This window comes from Zalophus californianus, chromosome 10, assembly GCF_009762305.2.
Source record: "Zalophus californianus isolate mZalCal1 chromosome 10, mZalCal1.pri.v2, whole genome shotgun sequence".
Taxonomy (NCBI): Eukaryota; Metazoa; Chordata; class Mammalia; order Carnivora; family Otariidae; genus Zalophus; species Zalophus californianus.
In genome coordinates, this window is record NC_045604.1 from 67,262,006 (window position 1) to 67,287,791 (window position 25,786).

At 61.1% G+C, this 25,786-nt stretch overlaps 2 protein-coding genes across 5 annotated transcripts in view; one reads left to right on the forward strand and one right to left on the reverse strand.

The window, feature by feature from the left end:
• TMEM63A (transmembrane protein 63A) lies at positions 1-24,942 on the forward strand. Of its 3 annotated transcripts, XM_027613265.1 has the most exons (24): positions 46-157; positions 2,433-2,615; positions 4,236-4,435; positions 6,207-6,286; positions 7,346-7,412; positions 8,281-8,318; positions 10,297-10,439; positions 11,483-11,534; positions 11,904-12,012; positions 12,675-12,745; positions 14,814-14,894; positions 15,118-15,241; positions 15,331-15,464; positions 16,527-16,664; positions 17,727-17,880; positions 19,401-19,507; positions 19,625-19,711; positions 20,154-20,216; positions 20,609-20,771; positions 21,148-21,253; positions 22,126-22,293; positions 22,968-23,083; positions 23,311-23,373; positions 23,932-24,942. In XM_027613265.1, the coding sequence occupies exons 1-24, from the start codon at positions 61-63 to the stop codon at positions 24,091-24,093; spliced, it is 2,706 nt and encodes a 901-aa protein (XP_027469066.1). In that variant the 5' UTR covers positions 46-60; the 3' UTR covers positions 24,094-24,942. The 3 variants fall into 3 exon arrangements, with proteins under 3 accessions (XP_027469067.1, XP_027469066.1, XP_027469068.1); XM_027613266.2 differs by lacking the exon at positions 2,433-2,615 and having other exon boundaries at positions 1-157; XM_027613267.1 differs by lacking the exons at positions 46-157; positions 2,433-2,615 and adding an exon at positions 1,608-1,898.
• EPHX1 (epoxide hydrolase 1) overlaps positions 24,912-25,786 on the reverse strand; it is a 58,542-nt gene continuing 57,667 nt past the window's right edge. For both annotated transcript variants that reach the window (XM_027613269.1, XM_027613268.2), the window contains exon 9: positions 24,912-25,316. In XM_027613269.1, the coding sequence (XP_027469070.1) occupies positions 25,115-25,316 (202 nt within the window). In that variant the 3' untranslated portion in view covers positions 24,912-25,114. The remainder of the gene's footprint in view (positions 25,317-25,786) is intronic.

The window sequence follows — 25,786 nt, forward strand, 5'->3', positions numbered from 1 at the left end:
GGCCGCGGGGCGCCGGTCGCCGCCGCAAATTGGGCCGGCGGCGCGCGTGCGGCTCTGCGCATGTGCGGGAGGCGCCGGAGTTTCCCTTTGCAACTTTTAAGGGCCTGGGGACACCGCCCCGCCCGGCCAGGTGGAGCCCGCCGCGCCCGCGCCGCAGGTAGAGGGGAAGGGGCGAGGCGGAGGGGGCGGGGGGTCGGGTCCCGGGCCCACAGCCTTTCCGGACTCCCCCTGCGAGGCTCCCTCTCCCCTCGCCTCCCCTCGGGGACATGTCCCCGGGAGCCCGACCTCCTAGCCGGGACGGGGAGCGAGGAGCGCAGCTGGGGTGGGGGCTCTTCCTTCCCGGACTCTGTGCCCTGCGGGCCTGGGAAGGCGCCGGGCGCCCGAGTCCTCTGCCGCTGGGAAGGGGTAGAAGCCCCCGGGGCTATCTGTCCCTCAGGGACCCCTGCCCGCGGCCCTGCAGGCGCCCCGAGGAGGGAGGCCAGGGGTTCGGGGAGGGTGAGGAGAGTTCTGCCAGGAAACCCAAACCGCCCAGGTCCGCGGACCTGATAAGACTGGCCATCTGAGACACTGGGTTGGCCTCAACCTTTCAGCCCCCGGTGGTGTCCTCAAGGGCAGGACTCCACAGTGCGGGAGACCGAGTGACCGCCAGCTTCCTTCCCCGCCGAACCTGCGCGGCTGCGCCTAGAGTGTCCCCGCTTCCTGGTTCGGCCGGTGGGCTGTGCTCCCCAGGCCGGCCCGGGGCACAAGGCGTGGGGGGGGGGCGCTGTGGAGGCGCGCTGGGGCCTTTCAGAGGTCCTGGCGCCTACAGGGTTGAAGACACTCGTGGGGGCAGGGGGAAGATCTCCCCGTCATCCCTCACTGCAGGAACAACCAGTATTTCTCCCTTTTCCCTCCTCCCCTCCTCTGACACCTGTGTGCTTCTGCCTTCGGAGAATGGGAACAGAAGCAGAGGACCCCTCCTCTTCACGTGACCTCTTCTTTGTTTAGTGTGGGGCAAAGATCTCTCTTGAACAGGGCTGTAACAGGGAAAAAACATCAGAGGGAGTCCTGACATTGTCTCCCAGTAGCTGGAGGAGTGACTTAAAAACCAAGGGCTTTCGAGGGCTCACTGGGACTAAGCCCTGGGCCAAGTGCTTCGTGGCACTGTCAGCCCTGTAAGTAAGAGGAATAACATCATCGCCCCCATTTTATGGAGAAGGAGGTCAAGGCACTGAGCATTTAAGCCGCTTGTCTAAGCAACATGGTACCGAGACCCTAAGTGCAGAGCCTGCTCAGGTAACTGCTGGGTGCCGTGCCTCCCCGGGGCTCCAGGGCCCATGTCTATGGAGGGAAACAGTTGTCCAGGGTCCTGGGTCCTGTCTGGTGGTGCTTTAAGAACTTTGTATTCACTTGGCAAGCTTCTCTTGCATCCGGCAGATCTGAGTTAGCTCCTGTGGCCACGGGGCCTACTTGCTGCTTCCCCCCACTGAGCCAGCTCCCCGCCTCCTCCCCAGCCCGGGAGGGTTGCCCTGTGGTTCTTGTGCCCCCAGCTGCCCGGCTCACAGCTTGTCTATTCGGGAAGCTGCGGGGGGGGGGGGGGCGGCTGGTCCTGGAGGCACTGTGATGTTTTAGGCGAATTGGGACGTGACGTGTGTATAGCACAGGGACAGTTCAGAATTGAGCTGAAAGGTCTGCGGGGGCGGCTGGCTCTGCCCTCAGTTGGGTGCCTCCCCTGGAGGGGCTGGCCCGACAGGCCACAGTCCGGGGCGCCCCGAGGCTCCCTCCTGGGCTGGTAGTATTTGCTGGCTGACCTCACCAGCTCTGACCCAACTTTGTAAAACCACTCTGGGGAGCCTGTTTGGCAGGAGCAAGGTGACTTAGAGGTGTGCCCGGAGCCGACGGAGGAAGAGGACTCACAGGTACCTTCCTCCCACGGGGCTGCTGCCCTTCTAGAAGTCCTGTCTGGCCGCCCCTTCCCAGGGACACTGCTCCCTCTGTGAGCATTTTATGAGGAGGATTTGTTTTTTCTTCCCACGTCACCTTTCAGGCCTTCCTTGTTTGTTGTGCTGTGTTCCTTCTCCTGACTCTAGCCCTTGGACAGCAGCTGCCCTTGGGGCCCCGATGAAGTCCTGGGCTCAGAGGCTGACCTGGAGCCCATGGCCACCCCTGCTCCCGTGGGGCGGACACTCCCCAGTCCTCGCAGTGCCTGGAGCCAGAGAGGAGGGGAGAGGCTGCTGATGTTGTGGGGAGGAGAGAGGAGCAAGCAGCACAGAGGAGAGCCCAGCACCAGTTCTGGGAGCTGGCGGGTAGAGCAGCCTGGGGGAGCCCCCAGGGAAGAGCCGGAGGCTCCATGTGGGTGCCTGAGCTCAGAGACGGGGCAGGTGTGAGCGCAGGGCCGTGTGTCATACTGGAAAAGGCAGCCCCCAGTGATTGGGGCTGTCTGTGCTCCTTAGGGAAGCCTCTGAAGGCTGGTGCTCCCTGGTCCTGGGGTCAGGAAGGCCCTGCAGGAAAGGAGGAGCAGGCCCAAGGCATCTTGGAAGGTAGCTGGGACCACCTCTGTCTGTGCCAGAGCGGGAGGGGGAGCCAGCTCCAAGTGAGGACATCTCTGAGGGACATGCCCACAGTCCTTCCTGCTGGTGAGTGTGGGGCGGGAGGGAGGGGCGGGCACTGGCCGTGCAGCGTCAGGCCAGGCCCTGCGGTCAGGGTGGGGCTGCTGGGTGACTTTTAGAGCAGGGAAAGCAACAGGATCTGTCTCCCAGAGGTAGTCTTTGTGACTCTGTTCAGAGGCACCAACTGCAAGGCCTCGTATCTTCCAGCCATTGCCAAGTCTCTTGCCGGGGTGAGAAAGTGACTCGGCCTTCTGGGGCCCCTCCCAAGCCCCCGGACCTGCCACCCCCACCCCCTTCCTGCCCTTGCTGTCATGAGTGTGAGACTGTCCCCTGCCAGCCCCAGGGGTCAGAAGTGGCCCTCAGCACCCCATACACACCCCAGCAGCATTCCCAGGTAGTCCAAACACCTGGTTGGGTTGTCTGTACCTTTTCTTCTTGTCCCAAGAGTTTTGTTCCTATAGCAGCTTAGAAATATCAGAGCCAGGGGCGCCTGGGTGGCTCCGTCGGTTAAGTAGTCTGACTCGTGATTTTGGCTCAGGTCATGACCTCAGGGTAGTGAGATCGAGCCCCGTCGGGCTCCTAGCTCAGTGGGGAGTCTGCTTGAGGGTTTCTCTCCCTCCCTCTGCCTCTGCTCCCCCCGCTCATGTGCTCTCTCTCTCAAATAAAGAAAGAAAATCTTAAAAAAAAAAAAAAGGGAAAAAAAAATCAGACCTAGCAGAATCCCCAGATGTGGGGAGGTGGGAGCTTGAGGGAGGGTTGCCGAGTATTTCTGCTGGCTCTTCGGCCACAGACAGCGTGAGGCGGGGGCCAGAACTTGGGCGCTAACTCTGGGGCCTGGTGTCGGGAGACAAACACAGGAGATTTCCATTAGCTTCACAGGGGTGCCAGGAAGCCTCAGAAAGGAAAGGTCAACAACCAGCCGGGAGGAATATTTGCTTTGGAAATGCTGGGCCTTCCAGTTAGACCAGGGGTACCCAGGAGGGTGGGGGTGGCAGGACAGAGCTGGGATGTGCTCCAGGGGTCCCTGAGGAGCCCCCTCCCTCCTCCCATCCTCCTCCATCTCCCCCCTGCCCCCACCCCACCTCTGGCTGCCCCTTCTGGGCCTTCACAGAGCTAATGTGGGGAGCCAGCCGGGGAGCGTGGCAGGGCCCGAAGAGGCTGGGCCTGAGGCCGACTCGGCGCTGAGCCCCCGAGCCTCAGTTCCAAGTAGAAAGGCCTGCGTCGGAGGCCCGGCTGGACAGCCCAGGGGCAGTGGGGCCAGGGCACTGACCGTTGCCGCCTTCTTGGATGTCCCTTCTAATTTGTTGATTCCTGTGTTTACTCCCTGCCTTTATCTCCCTCCCGTCCGGTCTGTCCCCTGCCTGCCCACTAGAGCTCCGGGGCCCCCACAGGATGCTCCCTCAGCAGCAGCCCCTGAGGCCACGGCGGCCCCTGGCCGTTTGCCCATCCCAGAGAGGCTGCCAACTCTGTCCCGGACGAGCCCTCCCCCTGCCCGGCTGACCCTTGGGACTGTCCCCACAGTAGAGCTGTTCTCGTGGGCCCTGCCAGGCTCCTTGCTGCTGGCCCCCACCTTGGCCTCTGCCAGTGCAGGCGGGGAGACCGCGGGGGCGCCCACGCCCTGACCGTCGGCCCGGGTTTGCTCTCCAGGGAGGACAGGCGCGATGAGCGGCCCCCGCCCCCTGGAGCTGTGGCAGTCCAAGGCGGTGTCCATGCGCGAGCGGCTGGGCATTGGGGACCAGCCCAACGACTCCTACTGCTACAACTCGGCCAGAAACAGCACTGTGCTGCAGGGGGTCACCTTCGGCGGCGTCCCCACCGTCCTGCTCATAGATGTCACCTGCTTCCTGGTGAGACCCCTCCTGAACCGTGTCCCCCTTCCCCCCTTACCCCGTCCCCAGGCCTTCTGGGAAGGTCAGGTGAGGAGCCAGGCCTACCTGAGTGTGGATGCCGGCTCTGCCGTCCACCTGCTGTGGCCACGGCCCGCGTGTGCCGCCCCGTACAGCGGAGGTCAGGAATTAGCTACGGGATTTCCGGAGAGGATCCCGTCGGGCTCTGCAGGGACAGAGCCCAGGTAGCTGTGCCTTTGAAGAAAGCATCCCCGGAGTTAGCAGCCTGTCGCATGGGGAGGCCTGCGGGCGGTGGGGGTGCTGTCCGCAGGAACGAGAGCTGTGAATGGAAGGTGTGGGTTCCAATTAGAATGGCTGCACCTTCCGGCCTAGAAACGTCACCTCCTGTCCCCACGGGGTCCCGGGCCTCTTAGGGGATCAGCCGTGGAGAAAAGGACAGATCTTGGAAGAGGCCCCCTTCCTCAGAGCCGGCCCACACAGTGGCCTCTAGTTAGTGTAGACCTCCTGCTCCCCAAACAACCCCCAGCCTGAGGTGCACCATTTTTCTCCCCTGTGCCGACCCCGCTTTGGCCAGATGGCAGGTACTGGGGTCAGGCGCACTTTCCTTTGCCTGCTTGTGGGCCGGCCGGTGCCTCCTGATGCCTTCTCCCAACGTGTGACAGAGCCCATCGGAGTAAATGGGGTGGGACGGGGGTGGGGCGGTGGGCCAAGGAGAGACGTCTGGAGACGGAGGTGGACGCCGCTGAGGGGGGGCCCGGCTGAGGAGAGGGTTGCTGGCTGTGGTGGATCTTTATCATGGGACATTCGGGGTGCCCCTGGGGGCCAGAGGGGCCTGGAAAACGTGAGCGCGTGGGAAAGGTCCACACCGCAGCAAAGCAGGGCAGGGGCAGGGGGGCAGGTACCTGCCCAGCAGGCTTCAAGTTTACCCTACGACAGGACTCACCTGCCTCTGGAGATGTATCAGCAGCTTCCCCACCCGCCTTGAGATAATCCCTCGAGAGCAGGAGCACGGCCCCTCTGGGGTTCTGGCCTTCTGGATTCCCTTCAGGGGGGACAAAACCCACATTTAAAAGCTCAGCTCCTGACTGGGGCCGGCAGGGTTGTGCTCAAGGAAAATGGCTCCCTCCCTCTGCCTCCCTGAATCTTGAGGGAGGGAGCCTGTCCAGGGAGAGGCCCAGCGGGTCTGAGGACCGGCCAGGGTGGAGGTGTGGGGAGGGAGGAGAGAGCTAGAGTGTACAGATTTTAGAGCTAAAGGGGGCTAGGGAGATGAGCCGAGGCCCCGGCTAGTGGAGCACCAGGTCCTCGGTGGGCACGGCCCCTCCAGGAGAACCAGACACCAGACCAGGCAGAGGTGTCACCGCTGTGCTCAGCCTGGGGCAGCTCTGCCTCCTTGTAATTAGACCTGCATGTCTGTGTGAAGTGAAGAGGGAGGCTGGTCCCCAGGGCAGCTGTGGGCCCAGAGCTTGTCTCCCTGCTCAGGAGCAGCGGAAGGCCTGTCGGGGCTGGGGAAGGGGAGCGGAGAACAGGGCCGATGCGCCGGATGAGGGGGCACGGGGGGGACGGCCGTGGTGCCTCTGGCACCAGAGACGGGCGCTGGCGAACGGGGTGGGCAGAGCCTCCGACCAACCAGGAGCTGTGTGGCCTTGGGCAGCTCAGCACCCTCTCTGGGCCGTCCCAGTCCCACTGAGCTTAGGCCGGCGGGCTTTGCCTCTAGGACAGCTGTCCCGCGCTCGTTAGAGGTCACCTGATTTGGTTTCTTTTTTCCTTTTAGTGTTTAATTTTGGTGTTTTCCATCATAAGAAGGAGATTCTGGGATTATGGCCGCATTGCCCTGGTGTCAGAAGCAGACAGGTAACAAGGACACGTCACCTTGAGTGTGTGAGCGTGGGTGTTGCCGGGACGGGCGGGCGGCCCACACAAGACGCTGACACGAGATCGTGTCTGTTGCCGGGCTGGTGCCAGAAGTGCCGTTGGCTTCAGGCCGTGGAGGAAGTCTAGCTGCTTGCACACGTAGGGCTTTCATCAGCAGCTGAGAAGGATGCCATTGGCTTTCTCACCTTGAACGTCTTCAAGTGTCTCTTCTTGGCAATGAGCTAGATTGGGGCTGGGGGCGAGGCAAGGCGGGTGAGGGGAGCTGCCCCTGTCCTCACTCGGGGTCGGTGTGGGCTGGTGGCCCTCGCTCAGCCAGTGTCGGGGAGTCTGGCGGAGCAGGGCCCCCCTTGGCCAGACCACCCCCCGCCAGGCTCTGACGGCTCATGACACCTGAAGGGGGGGGTCGGAGTCTAGGCCTGTGCGCTGGCATCTCCAGCCCCAGCTGTTGCCACACGCCAGGATCTTGCGTCAGGTGCAGAATAGGAAGTCGCGGGGGAAATGCGCGTGTGCCCCGGCCGCCCCCCACCCCAGGGCCTCCTCAGGCAACCCCCCGCTGCTCTTGCTCCGCAGGCCCGTGTTGAAACACAGTCTGTGCGCAGGGGCGCGGCGTGTTCGAGCACCTTCTTTCCCTGCGGCCTTGGTGCTGGCATTTGCGAAAGCAGAGCCATAAAATAGTTACGTCCCTTACAAGTGGTAGTGCTGTAGATTGGACAAAATACAGCATTTGTTCCAAGTTTTATTTAACACACTGGGAAGCAGATCACACACGTCGACGCTCTAAAGTCCCATTAGGTGGACCTGTTGGCATTACGGCGCTGAGGCCCCAGGGCGCGGGGCGCAGGGGCGGTGTTGATGCTCGAGCCCTTGTCACTCACCCCCTGTGAGGCAGAGTTTCACGTCTCACACGCCCAGGTGTGGGCATCCGCACATTTCACGGGCCGAGTTATATCTTGCGCCAGACCTTGAGGCAGGCTTGTAGCTTTGGTCCGGGACGTCAGGTGTAGACTTTTCTGTCATTCTTCCCTTTTGTGTTTCTAGTGAGTCCAGATTCCAGAGATTGTCGTCATCTTCCTCTTTCGGGCAACAAGATTTTGAAAGCGAGCTGGTTGGTACCAAAGGGAGCAGTGCAGCTGTGGCCGTGGTGGGGGTGGGGGCGGGCCGCTGCGCACCTGTTCAGCGGCTGACTCGGGACCCTGAGTCCTGAGTGGCCAGTGCTGGCGACAGCTCTTCTCGGCACCGACCAAGCCACCCGACTTGGGGGGCCCAGGATGGGGTCACCTCTCAGGCAGAGGGCTCCCCGAATCCCCTGCCGTTCCAGTGCTCATCTCTGTGATCACACTCAGGGACAAGTGTGACAGCTCGTTGTTGACTTGCTGCTGGCTTGAGCCACCTGTGGGCAGGAACCATGCCTTATCCAGTCCTGTCACCCTGAACGGATGACGACTAGATATGTGTGTCTCCCAGCCGGGGGGCAGCCCAGCTCGGGGGGGATTGTGCGTAAGAGACGCGATGGATGGTAAAACCTACAGACCCCCTCTTCCCTGTGTAACCCCACTCCGGGGGGGGGACTGTCCCTTCCACGAGGCTTGTCTCCCTGTGTCTGTCCCACGTCTCAGCCCGTTGTTCGGGCAACCTAACAGAAGCCCGTGGAAGCTTCTCTGAGGCTCTCCTGAGCACCCTCTCACTGTCTCTTCAAGTTCAGCATTTGCCCCTGGAGCCCATATGATTCCGCAAATTGTCAAAGCTTGAGAGGTTTTTACAAGAGTTCCAGGCATGGGGTGCCTGTCACAAAGGACTGGGAGCGTGGAGACCCTGTCACTTTGGGGACACGCAGTAGCTTGCTGAATTTGGGACAAAAGCATTGCTTTTGCATCATGGGAGGCTAGATGGTTATTTAGGGCACGGACAGTGATCACATCTGCCTCCCAAAGACACACACGTCCATGGCTGACCCCTGCTCTCTGCATTTCCAGGGATGCTGCCCCTGGCTGACCGCCATCTTCCGCCTACAGTGAGTACAGTCCGAGAGGCTGGCGTGCATGCACAGCTGTGTCTGCGTGTGGGTCGGAGCAGGAGCGGGGGGGTGTCTGGCTGTCGGTCTTTGTCTGGGGGGGGTTTTGCGTGTTTGACCTGTGAGGAGGAAAGGTCAAAATGCCCGACTCCGAGATGGGGGTCTCTTAGCTGCTTCTCAGCTCAGGTCCAGAGCAGAATGTGGGGGCTGAGAACAGGGGGCCCAGAAGCTCCTGCACAAGCCCACGAAACTGAGTTTTTGTGCTCTGGGCAGGAATGATGGTTCCTTGGTATTTAACACCAGCACGCCTGAAGGAGGCTCTTCCCGGCAGGCTTCCGTGTCTGATTTAGTGCAGAGAGGAGAAAGAATGATGCTTCAGTACATTCACCTCATTGTGTTAAAAGTGGCCTTGTTTTTAAGATGTGGGGCCTGCGGAGAGAAACCCTATCAAGCCAGGATCCGCTGCGGTTGTAGGCAGCACCCTTTCACGGTGCCGAGATATGAGAAGGACCTCTCAGAATTGATGATACCCTGTAACGGCGGTTACGGGACGCTGGGGACGTCCCTCTCTCTGGGCCTCAGGTTCCCCAACTGTACAAGGGAGAGAGGTGCATTTGCCAACCCCACCCTTCTCCACCATTGCAAAATCGTGTCCCCAGGAGGCATTTCTCCTGACGCTGGAGGTCATAGCGTACTCCGTGTAATAAGTCCATCACAGAAGGAAAAGAATGAGTGAGAACAAATTTGAGGACACCTAGAACCCTCCCCCTGAGGGATGCCCAGGGCATGTTCTTCGGTTGGCTACTGGGGGGGGGGGCGCGGCTGGGTGGGGCTCAGGCCACGCCCCTGCCCCTGGGCTGGGGACCTCACCCCCCTGGGCCGGGCAGGGCAGCGGGGGGACACTGACTTATCATTTCCATGGTAACCCTCAAAGGCGGTGGGCAGATCTGCTCTGCGGCGGGCTCCTCTCCCTTGGCCCTGTTTTCATGGTTCCGTGTCCCCTCCAGCCCCCCTCACACCCCCCACATGGACACGCACTTCTCATGGAGGGGCTGTTGCGGTGCTGCCATGTACCTGCTCTGTCACCGTGACGCTGGCCCATCTCCGCTCCGCGGGTTTTCTCCCTGTCTGTCCCTGTCACAGAAGAGACAGCACCTTGATGTTCCCGAGGCTATAGTTAAATCTAGCAGCTGCTGACAGCCAGCATTCCCACCGACATTCAGAGAGGCCCTGCAGGGTCCTTAGAATTGCCTTTCCCGGCCAGATCGGAAGGCAGAGGTGTGTCCCCAGAAACACCGTGGATGAGAATTGCTCATTCATGGGTTTGAGTCTTCATCAGTACTCCTTCCGGAAGCTGGACCCTGGGGCAGCTCCCTGTCAAGCGACTGGGACAGAGGGGGACCCCATCCTGTGTCCGTGGCATGGAGGTCTGGCTGTCGGCCTCTGGAATTTTCCAGGTCCCCAAGCCAGCTGGAGCTTCCAAATATGGCATCCAGGAAAGGGTGGAGTGCCTGTGGGGCCTCCCCAGCAGGACGCAGGGAGGAGGCGGGGCAGCAGAGGGTCCGAGTGCCGAATGTTCCCTGCTTTGGGGACCGGCTCCCCCTGCCTTGCAATCCTGTCCGAGGGGGGCCCAGGAAAGAGCGGGGGCTGCGAGCCTGGCAGCCGCCCTGCCATCAGTGACTTAGCTTATTCACGGTGGCGGGGAGGGCTGTGGGGTGTCTGAGCTTCCACGCCTCGCCCCTGCACAGATGGCTGCCGAGCCGGCAGCTTCCCGGGGGTGCGGTGTGGCGGGCTAACGGGGCAGGCTTGGGAGGCCCCGACCTCGCTGTTCCCGCACAAGCTGTGTGACCGGGGCCGCGGGCTGCGTCCTCATATGTAGAGCGGTGGGGTTGGGATGGGAACCCGCCTCCTGGATGGTCCTGAGGACTGAGTGAGGCCCCTGCCGCTCACTGAGATTCCATGTGCGTGTCTTGGCCAGCGATGAACAGATCCTGGAGTGGTGTGGGGAGGACGCCATCCACTACCTGTCCTTCCAGAGACACATCATCTTCCTGCTGGTGGTGGTCAGCTGCTTGTCCCTGTGCGTCATCCTGCCTGTCAACCTCTCGGGTGACTTGCTGGGTAATGACCCCTCGTCCTGTGTGACTCGGGCCTGGGTAGAGCCGCGGGGCTCCTTGTGATAGGGCAGAACCCCAGGACTCATGCTCGGATTCAGACGTGAGGAGTCCTCGAGGTGACTCTCGGAACTTTCCCTTCTGCCCAAAGGTCCGGAGAAGACCCCCGTCCCCAGCCAAGAGCTGCCCCCCCCATCAATTTCTGATTCTGTCCGAGTACGAGGAATAAAACCCCAAGATTTGTCAAATCGGGCTTTTGGAGAGTGCTTTCCACTTTCCTGCCCCCACCCGATCAGGAGGACATAATTAGTGGATCTGGAAGATGTTCGTGATGCTCAAAGTCAAAATCGGAGTGTGGAACAATGTTTCCAAGCAACTGTAGGAAGCCAGCTTCCAAAATGCCATCACGAATCTGCTTGTTTCTTTAAAAAAAATTTTTTTTTAAAGTAGTCTCTCCACCCACCGTGGGGCTCAAACTCACGACCCCAAGATCAAGAGTCACACACCCTGGGGCGCCTGGGTGGCTCAGTCAGTTAAGTGTCTGCCTTCGGCTCAGGTCATGATCCCGGGGTCCTGGGATTGAGCCCTACATCGGGCTCCATGCTCATCGGGGAGCCTGCCTCTCCTTCTCTCTCTGCCTGCAGCTCTGCCTACTTGTGCTCTCTATCTCTGTGTCAAATAAATAAATAAAATCTTAAAAAAAAAAAAAAGTCACACGCCCTGTCGACAGAGCCAGCCGGGCATCCCCAAAATCCATTTCTTATGCCCAGTGATTCCCATCTTGGTGTTGGGCCCAGCTTAGGATGATTTTAGATTTCTCACAGAATGTCACAAGAATCTCAGAGCAAGAGGAATTCAAAGTTGACTTCGCCACATGGTGGGTTGGGAAGAAGTTATTGGGTACAGCAGAGGCCTTGGTTGGTGGAGCTATGAAAATACCGGACAGATGGTCAGGTCCTCTGATGGGTCCGGAGCCACACATCGAGGCTGCGGTGCCCCCTCCCCCTCCCCTAGCCTGACCCTGGAACTACGTGTCTTGCTTCTCTGCAGACAAAGACCCTTACAGCTTTGGGAGGACAACAATAGCAAACCTGCAGACGGAGTGAGTATGGGGTGGGAGCTTTGAGCGTGCTGACGGGGCGGGGACCAAGGGGAGGGCAGATTCCGGAGCCCGGGCTCGGCCAGAGAGTCCTCAGCCAGTGGGCTGATGTGCGAGAGCCCCTCTGTGGCCAGCCCCACTATGTGGCTGGGTGGTGGGCATGGATGTGGCCCCGTGGGTCTGGGTCCATCTGTCAGGACAGCACCCACTCTAGAGGGGCACTGGCCACGAGGCCTCTGTTGGAGGCATCTGCTGGGATGGAGCTGTTGGTCCTCAGCTCAGCACCCGGGCCCAGCCCCTGCACCCCCACCCTGGCTTGGGAACCCAACCCTGATGGCAGGTGGTGTTCCCCCCCCTGCCCCCACCACCCAGCAATGACCTTCTCTGGCTGCATACCATATTTGGGGTCCTCTACCTCATCCTCACCGTGGGCTTCATGCAGCATCACATGCAGTCCATCCGGTGCAAGGAGGAGAGCCTGGTGAGTGTGGCTGGGGGCACAGGAGGGCCAGGGCCCAGCGGCACCCCTGGCTGGCGGGCGGGCGGGCAGGTGGATGGCCTGGGACTCGGGAGCAGTGAGCTTCAACAGAGAGCCTCTGTGGAATGTGGCTGGCATGTCTGCACTCAAAAATGCCATTCTCTTTTTAAAAAAAATTCAGATTATTTTAGAACTTGGATGTTCCCCCCTCTGTGTTGCCAACTAGCCCTTAAATTTGTGGGGTCCAGGCTTATAGTTGCTGATCCTAAGTACCTTCTCGAAGATAGGATTGGGAGCAGCCCTCTCTCTTTGTAACCCACAGCTTGATGGGGAGGAGGAATTTCTGTGAGTTGGTTCTGGGCCTGAGTCCTCTCATCTGCTGTGCAACCCCATTTGAATCCCTCACCCTCTCTGGGCTCCTCCTTCCTTTCTCGTCATGCAAGGGAGGCTTGCAGAATTGCTTGGGACAAGTATTGTGTGTACAGCCTGGAAGGCGGTGCTGGGGGCACGGCATCCGTCAGGGCTCCGCCAGGTGGCTCGGAGCTGCCGAGCCTTCCGAGCTCCCGCTGTTTCCTTCGGGGAGGCTCGAACAGGGCGGGAAGAGTGGGGCCCGCCTGAGGACGGGCTTGCCTGGTGACTCCTCTCCCTGGTGCGTTTCTCCGCAGGTGAGGCGGACCCTGTTCATCACGGGCCTCCCCAGAGACACCAAGAAGGAGAGTGTGGAGAGCCACTTCCGGTGAGCGGGGCTGCAGCCCCTGCAGGTGGGACAGGTGCCTTAGGGGAGCACTCCGTGTCCTGCTCGGGCACCCGGAGACCTGGAGAAGGGTCTGGCCCTGCCACACGGTCATCGCGTGGCTGCTGGTGCCACGGAAGTGTTCCGGCTGGGACGGCCTGCCCTCTGCCGGCCACCACGGCCGCCCCGGGTGACCGCAGGTGCTGGAGAGGAGGCCAGGCCCTTGAGAGCACAGGGAAGATGATCTGCCATGGGCTTCTCAGCATCAGCTGTGCGGAGTCTGACGCCTGAGACAGAGCTGGTCTCCGAAGGGGAGGGCCTGTGGCTGGCCCCTCCGTCCCTCGAGAGTGTCTGGGGAGGGGCCACCTGTGTCCGGAGCCCTGTCCTCACAGAGCTCACCATTCAGTGAGTCCAAGCTCTCCGGGGCAGGACCTCCTTCCCGGCAGTCCCTGCTGAGCACCTGTCCCCAGGGCTCCTGCGGCGGAGGTGGTGGGGGGAGAGGAAGCATGTGCAGGGCTGGGAATGGAGCATCAGGACGGGGGGTGGGCAGAGCAGGTGCAGAGGCCCCTGGACCCCCTGGGCTGCAGGCAAGGGAGCCAGGCTTCTACCCGTCTTCACTCCCCACCAGCTCAGCAGTCACTAATCTGTAGAATGGACTAGGGGTGGAGGATGGTGTAACAGCACCATTTGTGAAGAACGCTAAAGAGTTGTAAAATGAGTGTTTACAATGTATTGACTAACCTCTTCAGAAACTCCGAGTATTTTAGAAATACTGTTATGTAAAGACCGGATACTGGCAGTGCTTTTTCTTTGTTCCTTGAAACACCTCCCGAGGGGCCTGTTGGGCAACACGGAAAACAATTGTTTCGTTTGATGTATAATCTTTTTTTTTAAAGATTTTATTTATTTATTTGAGAGAGAGAATGAGAGAGAGAGAGCACATGAGAGGAGGGAGGGTCAGAGGGAGAAACAGACTCCCCGCCGAGCAGGGAGCCCGATGCGGGACTCGATCCCGGGACTCCAGGATCATGACCTGAGCCGAAGGCAGTCGCTTAACCAACTGAGCCACCCAGGTGCCCTCGTTTGATGTATAATCTTAAAGAGAAAAGAAAAGCCCCCTCCTACCATACAGACACTGGATCAGAGATCTCCTAGCTTAGGGGGCCCTTTTGGTGCACGCGGCCGTGGCGATCCCTGGGGACCGGCGATCCCTGGGGACCGATGTGGGCGTCTGCCTTGTGGCTGGGATGCCCACGCTGGGGCTCCCTTCCCTGGTGCTCTTCCTGGGATCCCGGCTTGTCCTGCTGTTTAAATCAATGGCTGACATGCCTGTGGGCTTTGTCTCTCTCACGAAGATGGACCCAGAGGGTGCCTGGCATGTGTGGGTGAGGACTTTGTGTGTCTGGGGAGGGAACATCGTACGGCGGTGCCAGGCTGCCTGGATTCAGATCATGGCTCCGACAGCCACCAGCTGTGTGGCCTGGGGCACAAGTCCTGTAACCTCTCCGACTCTTATTTTCCTCATCTGGAAAATGGGGATGAAACCTCCCACGTTCTGATGAGGATTCAATTAATCCTCTAACGGTACCTGGCCAATAGCAAGGATGTGCACAGCACACGAACAAGTAGATGCGATCTTACTATGATGGTTAACGTGTGTGCAGACATTTTCTGGGCTGAGGGTCCTTTGCTTTCATTAAACCCGAAATGTCTGTGACCTTCAAAAGGGCCACACACTGGGTAGGGTTTTGGTGATGGTCCAAGGTCAACGTGACCTAGAGCCAATGAAAGATCTCTTCCTTTGGGTGGGTGGAGGACATCAGCAATGGTGTTCAGCCTTTGCCAGAAGCACCTGCTGATTTAAAGCCGCGAGGGTATAAACCTGTCATTTGCAGGCAGTGACTTTCATGCTATTAAAAAAGGCCTCTTTGTATTACATTTCAAAATTTACCCCTTTGATAAAAGACAAGGAGAAAAGAGGTCTCTGTTGGCACACACAAAGAGCCTTGGAGACGTGGGGGTCTTCCCTGCCTGGGGGTCTTCTTTTCCAATGGGCATCTTTCGGGCACAGGGACGCGTATCCCACGTGTGAGGTGTTGGACGTCCAGCTGTGCTACAACGTGGCCAGGCTGTTACACCTGTGCAAGGAGAGGTACGGGGCGGCATGGGCCCCTACCCCGCTGAGGCCCTGCCCTCCTTCCCGCTGGCTGTGGCCGGAGCCCCCGCTGGGGAAGGCAGGAGGGCGGCTCTGCCCTCTCTTGTTCAGGATGCTGAACTCCTGGGTCTGGTGGTGGCTGGTGGTTGGAGGGTGGTGGTGGGGTGTGCGCCACAGGGTCAGCGCGAGGCTGACACCCCCCGCCCCACCCCCCCCGCAGGAATAAGGCGGAAAAGAGCCTGAGCTATTACACGAACCTGCGGGCGAAGACGGGCCAGTGGACCCTCATCAACCCCAAGCCCTGCGGCCAGTTCTGCTTCTGCGAAGTGCCGGGGTGTGAATGGGTGAGGGCCCGGCCCCGGCAGGAGCACGCTGCGGGGTCCCTGACCCCCACACAGGGCCGCGTGGTCACGGGGGGTATGTCCGCCGGCAGGAGGATGCCATCGCTTACTACACGCGCCTGAAGGACCGGCTGACCAAGAGGATCACCGAGGAGCAGTGCCGGGTCCAGGAGCGGCCGCTGGGAATGGCCTTCGTCACCTTCCAGGAGAAATCCATGGCCACCTAGTGAGTGGGACCCTTCCCCAGCCAACTCCCCGTCCCCCTCCAGGTGGCTTGCTGTCCCTCTCAGATGCAGGTGGTCCCACGGAATCCATCCTGGGATTTGCCAGTGGCATTTCTATCTCTTTCCTTCTCATCCCAGCCCGTGCTTGTGACAGCTGGGCGGGGGCGATTCTTCGGACCCCTCTCGGGTTGATGCAGACTCACCCTCCTGCTGGGCTCTCACCAGCTGCCCCAGGGATCCCGTTGCCTCTGTCCAGCATTTTGCCCTCCTTCAGGTGTCCACTCTGGACCTCAGATCTTCTGTGCCCCGGCTTCCCATCTCGTACAAATGCACACCCCTCTGGGCACTCGGGGCACTCCCTTCTGCAGAGCCGAGGCCTGGGGAGGGTTGCAGGGTGCAGGCTGGTATGGGGCGCTGGCTCCCAGAACAGTCCCATGCCTGGGATTAGGAGAGCACTGGGGACAGCAGGTGGCCACACAGATGCCCCTCCCCCCGCCTTCTCTGCGGCAACACAGGTCCAGGAACGTACCCTGCCACAAGGGGAGAGCCGGGAGGGCGCCCATGGAAAGTGGGTGTTCCGAGGCAGGAGTGGGGGGGGGCAGGCATGGAGATGGAGAGGGGTGAGGTGGCTGTCCTAGGGTGGGTGTCAGAGTGGGAAGGAGTTGGGGAAGGACCGGTGAGACCCTGGCCTGGCTGCAGGATGTGCCCACAGCGCCAGCATGCGGGGTGGGCGGAGGGGGGGCCTGGGGAGGAGCGGCGGGTTGAGGCTGTGCAACAGCATGGGAGGCAGAGTCAGACAGATGGGACGCACACCTAAGTGGGAGGGCCTCAGTTTCTCTCTCTGTAAAGCAGAAGTCCTCCCTGGCTTGCCGGGTTGTTCCGGGGATTTGACGGAATCCTCCCTGGAGGGTGCCAGGCACGGCTTTTCTAAGCATTACCTGTAATAAACTAATAAAGCCAAGGTCTCCGGCCCCGGGGGCCTCGTTCTTGCTGGGTCCTGCCTCCCATGTCTGTACGTGGGCCCGGGGCGGCCGGGCCCTGGGCACTTCTGCTTTTCCCGGCAGCATCCTGAAAGACTTCAATGCCTGCAAGTGTCAGAGCCTGCAGTGCAAAGGTGAGCCCCAGCCGTCCTCCTGCAGCAGGGAGCTCCGCACCTCCAAATGGACAGTGGCCTTTGCCACTTACCCCGAGGACATCTGCTGGTGAGCCCCCGGGCCGGGCCTGGCCGGGCCAGGGTGGGACAGAGGCCCCAGGGCCTGCAGGAGCTGCCCCGTCACCTGGAAGCCAGGGCGGGGACTGGCGGTCAGGGAGGTCCGCACGCGGCCCCTGCTTCTCTCTGGGCCAGGGCTGGGGGGCATGATGTGAATCCAAAATACTGAAAATAGTATCATTTCTACACGGTATCAGTTATTTTTTAGTTGAGATGTTTCTCTTTCTCATACTTAGTATCTTTGAAATGCAGCGTGTATGTTACCTTGGTTGCTCGGCAGCCAGGCAGGGGCTCCCGGCGGGCCCAGCTCTTGGACCCCCCCACCCCGTGAAGCCACCTGTCTGGCCTGGGGACACGCTGGTGAGCTACGCTGTGTCCACGAGCCCATCAGTGAGCCTTGAGCAGGATGCAGGGGTGAGGGCAGCCCCAGCAGAGGCCCCAGCACGGTTGGCCTCAGTCCCCCACCCCGAGAGCGAGCTTTGGGGGCTCTTCTCCACTGGTTCTAGCTTGGCCTCCGACGGTTCTGCTTCTCACGTCACAGGGCTTACCAAACTCGGGCGGTTTGTCTGTTCTTGGTGGGGTGGGAGGCCGGGACAGGCTGCAGTGGGGCCCCAGCCCCTCTGTCCCCTGCCTCCCCCTCCCTGCACCCAGCCCCTGGCCCTGCTGGGGAGGATGTGTCACTAGTCACCAAGGTTGCCAACAGGGCTGAGACATACCGGGTCGGAGCCTTGCTGCCTGGGTGCTCGTGGCATCTCTTTGGTAGGTTCTGGATCCCATGCTGTTGTTGCCGGGGAACCATGTTCGTGGTGGATAGCCTGTTTTCCCTCTGAGCTCAAAGGGACCCCAAATTTGACATGGCTGAAGCTGATGCTCCGTACAGAGCACTTGCCTGTACTCCTGAGGTCGAAATGAGCCCCCCGCCGGAGCCCTCTGTCTGGTGCCTTGCCGTGTCTAAACTTGACCTGCTCACCCAGCTACTCCAGCCGCTGTTGGCGTGGTGGGCAGCCAGAGCCTGGGAGATAAGCCTCCAGGGCCTGTGTCCTCCCCTCTGCAGGAAGAACCTCTCCATCCAGGGCTTCCGCTGGTGGTTCCAGTGGCTGGGCATCAACTTCACTCTCTTCGTGGGGCTGTTTTTCCTGACCACGCCCTCCATCATCCTGTCCACCATAGACAAGTTCAATGTCACCAAACCCATCCATGAGCTGAACGTGAGTGACCATGCTTCAAGGCCCCTCCTGCAAGAAGGCGTGGTGGGCGAATGGGAGCCAAGGGAGGGCACTGAGCCAGGAGCAGCGTCTCCGAGCCGGGGTGCGGCCAGCAGTGCGCGTGCACAGGGGACGCTCCTGCTGCGGCCTCTGCTGGGGCTGCCCTCACCCCCGCATTCTGCTCAAGACTCGCCAGTGGCCCGTGGACACAGCTTAGCTCACCAGCGTGTCCCCCAGGCCAGACAGGTGGCTGACACCGGACCTGGGGAGGACTGGGGGGGGCGGAGGGGGGCTGGGGGGCGGCTAGGAAGGAGTGACAAGTGCTTCACAGATTGGGGCAGCAGGGTGCAATTTTGTTTTCACGTTCTGGCGTCGGATAATCTTGTTACAAAGCCATAGAATCTAGATAAGAAACAAATGATTTTTTAAAATCTTAGATGAATTGAGGGGCGCCTGGGTGGCTCAGTCGTTGGGCATCTGCCTTCGGCTCAGGTCATGATCCCAGGGTCCTGGGATGGAGCCCAGCATCAGGCTCCCTGCTCGGCGGGAAGCCTGCTTCTCCCTCTCCCACTCCCCCTGCTTGTGTTCTCTCTTTCGCTGTCTCTCTGTGTCAACTGAATAAATAAATAATCTTAAAAAAAATAAAATAAAATCTTAGATAAATTGAGAATAGCTAACACTCCCTAAGTTGGCCTTAAAAAGGTATTGGTTTCCCATGATTAACTCTGCTGAAATATCACCCTAAGTCTTTTTTCTTTTTTCCAATTCCGCTTGGCATTCAGTTAATCACGCTGGGAAAGCACGCAGGGCAGGAGGCTCTGAGGCCCTGGTCCTCGCTCTGCCGTCCCCTGGCTGATGAATTCTGAGCCGTGGATTTTCATCCGACGGCTGAAGTGAAAGCACCTACCTTAGCGTCCTCATGGGGCTGTGGTGATGGTGACCTCATGAGCTAATGTGTGGTCGGAGCATTTACAGCCTGTAAATATTCACGCCTTTGCCAATTAGGTGCCCCTGATTCTGTAGCATTTTTTAAGGAATTGGCCTTTATCGAGTCTTTCTGAAGTATGCCACCTCATTTTCATGAAGTTTTCTCTCTATGGTTATGCTCATTTTATCAGGGAAAGTAGTAAGCTGGTCAGCTTGTGTGATGGCAGCCGTGAGCACGGGGCACACACAGGATTGGCCCCAGCTGGGCCGGCGGGAGCTGAGTGGGCGGTCGTCTGGGGAGGCCCCGCTTCGGCATGCCCGCTCCCCTTGGCCGCCTCTGTCGGCTGTGTAGAGGGAAGCCAGGGGGCGATGGGTCTGGTTGGTCGGACAGGCGGACATCAGCTGTGTGTGAAGTTCCTTTCTTCGCTCCAAAGAGCTATACTGAAGTCCAGGGCGGTTACGGCCCATTCAGCCAGCATGATGGAATACCTACCCCATACCAGGCCCAGCATCGGCTCCGGGGTGGGGGTCGGGGGCAGCATGACCAGGAGGCTACTGCCCCTCTACCCGTCTCCTCCGTGGCCCTTTTTTTCCAGGACCCCGTCATCAGCCAGTTCTTCCCGACCCTCCTGCTGTGGTCCTTCTCGGCCCTGCTGCCTACCATTGTGTACTACTCCACGCTGCTGGAGTCTCACTGGACCAAGTGAGTGAGCAGGGCGTGCGCCCTCTGCCCCCAGGGCAGTGGGCACCCAGCAGGGGCCTCCTGGGGCCGCCAGGAGCACTTGGGGCACTGGGAGAACCCACCTCTGGCTTCCTGCAGGTCGGGAGAAAACCGGATCATGATGTCAAAAATCTACATATTCTTGATCTTCATGGTGCTGATCCTGCCCTCCCTCGGCCTCACCAGGTACCCACCACCACCTCCTGCCCTGAATTCACGTCTGGTCACCTCTGGAGAGCTCTGTCTGTCCCTGGGAGAGGGGAAGTGGTCTGGGGGTGCATGCCAATCCCTGACGACATCCACGCCGGGCCCACCCACGTGGGGTGTCCTTGGGCTGGCTCACTGATTCTTCTGGAGATACGGTCTTTCTTCCTTAAATGAAGCTTGAACACAAAACGGAGCATGGACCGTCCCCTTCGGGAAAGGAGAATCTGTGTACTTTAGAGGGGGGAGTCACTGTGGAAGCCGGCCCTGACCGGTTATAGTGGAGTAAGTGGCACCTTAGACAGGAAACGTGGACCTGGAGGTTCTGCCTGATGCTTAGAGCAGAAAAACGTGAAAATGCATAGTGAGCACAGGGAGCAAGGAACAGAAGTGCTCACGGCATTCTTTTTGTTTTGTTCCCCAGTCTGGATTTTTTCTTCCGGTGGCTCTTTGACAAAACTTCCTCGGAAGCTTACATCAGACTGGAGTAAGTATTGGCCACGCTGCGTTTGGGAGCCGCTGTCCCGGGGACACGTCCGTCGCAGGCTTGGCCGGGGCTGCATGGGGGTCGGGTAGTCTGTGCTCTGGGACAGTCCTCTCCTCCTGCGACCCCAGCACCCCTCCCAGGCGTTGGCGGGGTGAGGCCGGCAGAGCCTTCGGTGGGCACCGTGGGAGCTGACCCACTTTGCGCCACGTGTGCAGAAATGTGGTTCATCTCTGAGGCCGAAACTCCATTGGTGGCCGTCTTGTTCATTCTTTGAGACTTATTCCTGAGAACGGAGCCACTCGGGGAGGAGAGGAGTAGTGAGCCCCGTGGAGGTGACTTCTGTGGTGGCAGAGAGGCTCCCGGGCCTCGGCTCACCCCCCACGGCCCCCCAGGTGCGTCTTCCTGCCCGACCAGGGCGCCTTCTTTGTGAACTACGTCATCGCCTCGGCCTTCATCGGCAACGGGATGGAGCTGGTCCGGCTGCCGGGCCTGGTGCTCTACACCTTCCGCATGTTCATGGCCAAGACTGCGGCCGACCGCAGGAACGTCAAGCAGGTACAGGGGCGCGGTGGGCGGGGACGGGGTGTAGACTGCCTCCCGGGACCCCAGCCTCCACGCTGGGCGGCTCCCCGGGGGTCTGACCCCAGAGCCTGGGGGGGTCACTCTCCCGTCTGTCCTGAGCACCCTCCCCGCCCTCTGCCCCCCACCCCGCCCCTGACCTGCTGGGTTGACGCGATTGGAAGGAGGGAGACATGAAGGGCCCGCGAATCCTGGTGGCCTGGGTGGGAGCCCAGTGAGGCTGGGGGCTTGAGGAGGGCAGAGGACCCCAAGAGGCAGGGGGAGCCGTGCGCCTCCCGTTTCCGAAGTCATCCTCCGCGCTGTCCCCTGGCGGCCCCGAGTGAGCTCCTCGCCTCCCCGCCTCCCCGCCCAGAACCAGGCATTCCAGTATGAGTTCGGGGCCATGTATGCGTGGATGCTGTGTGTCTTCACCGTCGTTGTGGCCTACAGCATCACCTGCCCCATCATCGCGCCCTTCGGTGAGTGTCCCGGGGGCGGGGGTCCGAGTGGCTGTGCCGTGACCAGCAGCTCTTACTCTAGCCTGCGCCCCAGGTCCTCAGTGTCCTGTGTGGCGCATGCCTGCGAGGCAGGTCTGGTTTTGCAGATGAAGCACCAGTGGGACGGGGTGAGGAGTAGACCCGGCATTTGAACTGGGGACCGTTTGACTTTAGAGATCAAGGCCTTGCCACTAAAATAAACATCAGGTTTCTGGATTTTGGCACCAAAAAAATATACATATATAAATAAATAAAATAAAAATCAGAACTACAGGCAGATGGAAGATTCTGGAAGGAAACAGAACACCCAAGAGACTGTTGGCCTTGCTAGCTGGGGTTTTGGGGCAGGAGGAGGTTTAGTTTTCCCTGTATGTTCTTGAACTATTTAAAAAATGTATAGCATTACTCTTCAAAAACGAAACAATTTTGTAAAAAGCGTGATACGATCAAAGAGGCAGCATCCACCTTCTGTACCACCCCTGGGGCAGGACCTCGGGCACCTGTCGACTGCTGGGTGCAATGGGTCAGCATGGCTGGGGAAGGGAAGGAGCGGGGGAGCCTTGCAGGATGGGGGGAGTGCTCGTGGGGGAGGGCCCAGGACGAAGCTGAGGTCAGGCATCTGGGTATAAAATAGCTTCTCTCTGCAAAATAGTGCTAGACACCTCTACTCCTTGGTGTCAGGGAGAGGCTGGGAGTGGGGAGCAGAGAGAAAGAACGAGGAGGCGAGCATCCAGGTTCTGCATCTAGCCCCGCTTGGGCTTCCTGCGGTCGGACAGATCACCAGCCCCAGGAGGCGGCTGGTGGAGGGGCCCCGTGGCCCGGCCAGGCCTGCAGCTCACAGCCCGTCTCTGCAGGCCTCATCTACATCCTGCTCAAGCACATGGTGGACCGGCACAACCTCTACTTTGCCTACCTCCCGGCCAAGCTGGAGAAGAGGATCCACTTGGCGGCCGTGAACCAGGCCTTGGCTGCTCCCATCCTGTGCCTCTTCTGGCTCTGTTTCTTCTCCTTCCTGCGCCTGGGTGAGGGGCCCTTCTGACCAGGGCAGGCTGTGGGGTGGACGCAGGAGGCAGCCCGGGGGCCTCCCAGTCCCCATTCATAGCAGCCGGTCAGGTCCCTCACCTTGGTGCCCAATCAGAACACGGTGCCCGGGGGCGGGCTGGCTGGGGGCAGCATTGACCGCCCAGCTCCCGAGCTGGCCGGAGCCCGGGGGACCCTGGTGACCCCAAGTCAGCGGAGAAGCCGTACAGAGAAGACAGTCCCCTTATCTGCGCGGAGGGCCTGAACCGGAAAGGGGGAAACTGGTCCAGGCTGCCCTTTGGGGCGTGGGTGGGACCGGGTCCTCAGCACAGGGCGGAGGTGGGAGCTCGCAGGAGGAGAGGGGGATACTCTCCGGCAAACGGCAAAGGCAGGAGGGCCGTGACCGAGCCCCGGTCAGGCGGGGGGGGGGGGCCTCCATCCCATGTAGCCAGGGCAGTGGAGCCTGCCGGGAGCCGGCCCAGCAAGGAAGCGGGCAGCTGAACACTGACTTGGGGTCCCAGTTCCTGAAATCTGACCAGGGATAATGCCAGCCATTCAGCGGGTTCCCCCCTGGGTGCTCCCGGCCGCGGGAGAGGTCACACACGGTTCTCGCACCAGCTGCGGCCCCTCTCCCCGCCCCCCCCCCCCAGCATGGCTGGCATCCCTCTGTCCCCAGGTCTGAAGGCCCCCCTCACCCTGTTCACCCTCCTGGTCGTGCTGCTCACCATCCTGGTCTGCGTGGCCTACACCTGCTTTGGATGCTTCAGGCACCTCAGCCCACTGAACTACAAGGTGAGGGGACGTGGGAGGAGCAGGGGGTGGGCATGCGCCCCACTTGTCACAGCCCCGCATGCCGGCGGCCTCCCCCCCCCCCCCCCGCCCCACTGTCCTCAGCTGCTGGGAGCTTGGCGCCCGCCGGTCCTGGGATCCCGGCTGTTAACAGTCTGTGTGTTTGGAGGGTACTAGTTCAGGGAGCCCGGTTTTGTTGATCATGGCGAGTCTCTGCTGTTAACCTGCAGATGGAGGACTCGGGGAGCGACAGAGGAAGTGAGGCAGACGCCCCCAGGCCGGCACCCTTCACGGTAAGTTCTGCTTCTTCCCGAGCCGGAGCGGCTCCCGGCGGGTCGGAAGTGCCTTGATCATGTGGCAGCCACGGTTCCAGAAGGAATCCCTAGTCCTGCGGGATGCTTCACCTGCACAGGCGAAGCCACGTTCCAGAAGGAATGGCTAATCCCTGTGCAGGTGAGGCCACATTTGCCCAAGGTGCTGCCCCGCCCCCTGGTTTCCGTTTCCCGCCCCGGTTCCTTCTCTGCAGGTTTAATGCCTGCCGCTGGGCCTCTCAGAGCCAGGGCCGGGCAGCCTTCTCTCCAGCCCCCGCCTCCCCCAGGTCAGGCTGTCTGTAGGGCTGTCTGTCTGTCCCGGGATCAGCCCCGGCGGAGAGAAGGTTCTCAGACTCATTCCCCCAGGACACCTGCCCCTGCAGACCGGGGAGGAGGCAGGGCAGGTGGATGGCCTGAATCCCCTTCTCAGCCCAGCTCTGGGGAAGAGCAGAGGCGGAGTGGGGGAGCGCTGAGTCTGGAGTCTCATGCCCAGGCCCCCCACTCCTGCTCCAAGCACTCAGGCCCCCCATTTTCTGGCAGCCCTACATGCCCCGGATTCTGCAGGGCTTGTCCTCGGAGAGAACTGCCCTGTCCCCACAGCGGCGGCAGACCTACGGCACCATCCACAGCATCAGCGGGACTGTCCCGGGGCAGTACCCGGGGGCCAGGGACAGTGGAGCGCCTGCCTCCCAGGAGGCCTGAGGGCAGCCGGGCCAGGCCTGGAGCCGGGAGAGGAGAGCCAGGCGGGAAAGCGGACTGACTCGGGCCCCAACTGTTTTAAGCACAGCTGCTCTCAAGAGATGGAACTGGAAAGGTGCGCCTGCCCTTGGCCGAGGAGGGCAGGCCAGGACGACCATCGGGTGGCGAGCGCTGGCCTTTCTGGCCAAGCAGCTCTGTGCTCCCACTGGCTTGCCGGGGGCCCAGCATTTCCAGGTCCCCCTCCTGCACAAACGTCCAACTGTGTAGCTGGGACGCCGTCCTGGGGAGTTTGGTATCATCATGTGTTGGAGTTGTGCACCCACAGCCCCGTTCACTGTGGTGATGGTGTCAGGTACGGGGCAGGGGAGAGTGCAGGAGCCCCCCGGAGCCCCCAGCTTGAGGCACACACTCAACCAGCGCATAACCAAAGAGCCTGCGGCCATCCAGGCTGGATGGGGTCCGGATGAGGATGGCGGTTCATGCCGGCTCCCCTCTCCGAACCCAGCCCAACCCCCTCCGGTCCCAGGAGTCCGCTGTGGGAGCAGGAAGGCCGTGGGCCAGTCCGGGTTGGGTGGGCTGCGACTGCAGCAGGAAGGGCAGGTGGCCCCTTCCTTTTCCTCCCTGCGGGGGTGGGGACGACAGCCTCCCACGGCCTCCAGGGGCACGGGGGCGGTGTGCGTGGGGGCCCACCCCGCAGGGGCCGTGTCCCAGGACACGGGGAGGGGGTGGAGCGTCCTGGAGCCAGCAGGGTCCCCTCCCCAGCCCAGACCGCCGACCGGCCAGCTGTACTGGGGGGCCCCATGTCACCTGGTTCCAGCCACTCTCAGGAATAAAATCGTTTATTATCTCTGCTCTCGTGCAGGCAGTGAGCAGGGCGCCTGGCAAGGCGGGGGCGGGCGTGGGGGTATACGTTGTCACCAGGAGAAGACGGGGGAGGGGGCTTGCTGCTCCTTGGGAGCGGCCCGGCGGGTGGGGGGCAGCCTTCGGCGAGGCAGCTGCGGGGTGACAGCCCGCCCTGCGGCCGTCAGCCCTGCTCCAGCAGCCCCACGAACTTGCCGATGTCCTGGGCCAGCAGCTCCGGCTCCTCAAAGGCGGCAAAGTGGCCCCCACGGGCCATGTAGGAGTAGGAGAGGAGTTTCGGGTACTTGAACTTCACCCACTTTTCTGGCATGTGTATCAACTCACAAGGGAAGGCAGCAAAGCCTGTGGGCACGTGGACCTTGATCCTGGAAGGGACAGCGATCACACTGAGGGGCGAGGTGGCATCCTGGTTCCCTGTCCCCCCACAGCAGGGGGCTCCGGGACGGGGGGCTGGGCGCTCCGACCACCCTCCCACAGGGAGCCAGAAAGGAAGGACAGACCAGGGTTCTCACCAACCCCTCAAGTCCAACCCACTAGAGCTGCCTTCTCCAGAAAGGCTGGCCGGGCTGGAGAACCCGCGGGCTCCCCACGGGCTGAGCCGGACAGGACAGCCGCTAGCCCCCCCAGCTGCGTTCCCCTTTCCCCCCGCTGCCCCCAGGGGGTCCGGAAGTCCAGGACCGCCGATGCCATATGGGGCCGGCCCGGCGTTCCCTTGGTGAGTGAAGTGACACCGTGCTCTCATCCCAGGCACCCTGGGCACCTACGGTCCTGCCATCAAAGGACCTCCCTGGGGGTCAAGGGCAGGTGGTCCGGCTGCTCCTGGAGGCCCGTCGGC

Coding starts and splice junctions, on each gene's coding strand:
- TMEM63A (XM_027613265.1), top strand. CDS start 61: ATGTGCGGGAGGCGCCGGAGTTTCCCTTTGCAACTTTTAAGGGCCTGG. Junction 158..2,432: donor CCGCCGCGCCCGCGCCGCAG/GTAGAGGGGAAG, acceptor TGTGCTCCTTAG/GGAAGCCTCTGAAGGCTGGT. Junction 20,772..21,147: donor ACCGCAGGAACGTCAAGCAG/GTACAGGGGCGC, acceptor CTCCCCGCCCAG/AACCAGGCATTCCAGTATGA.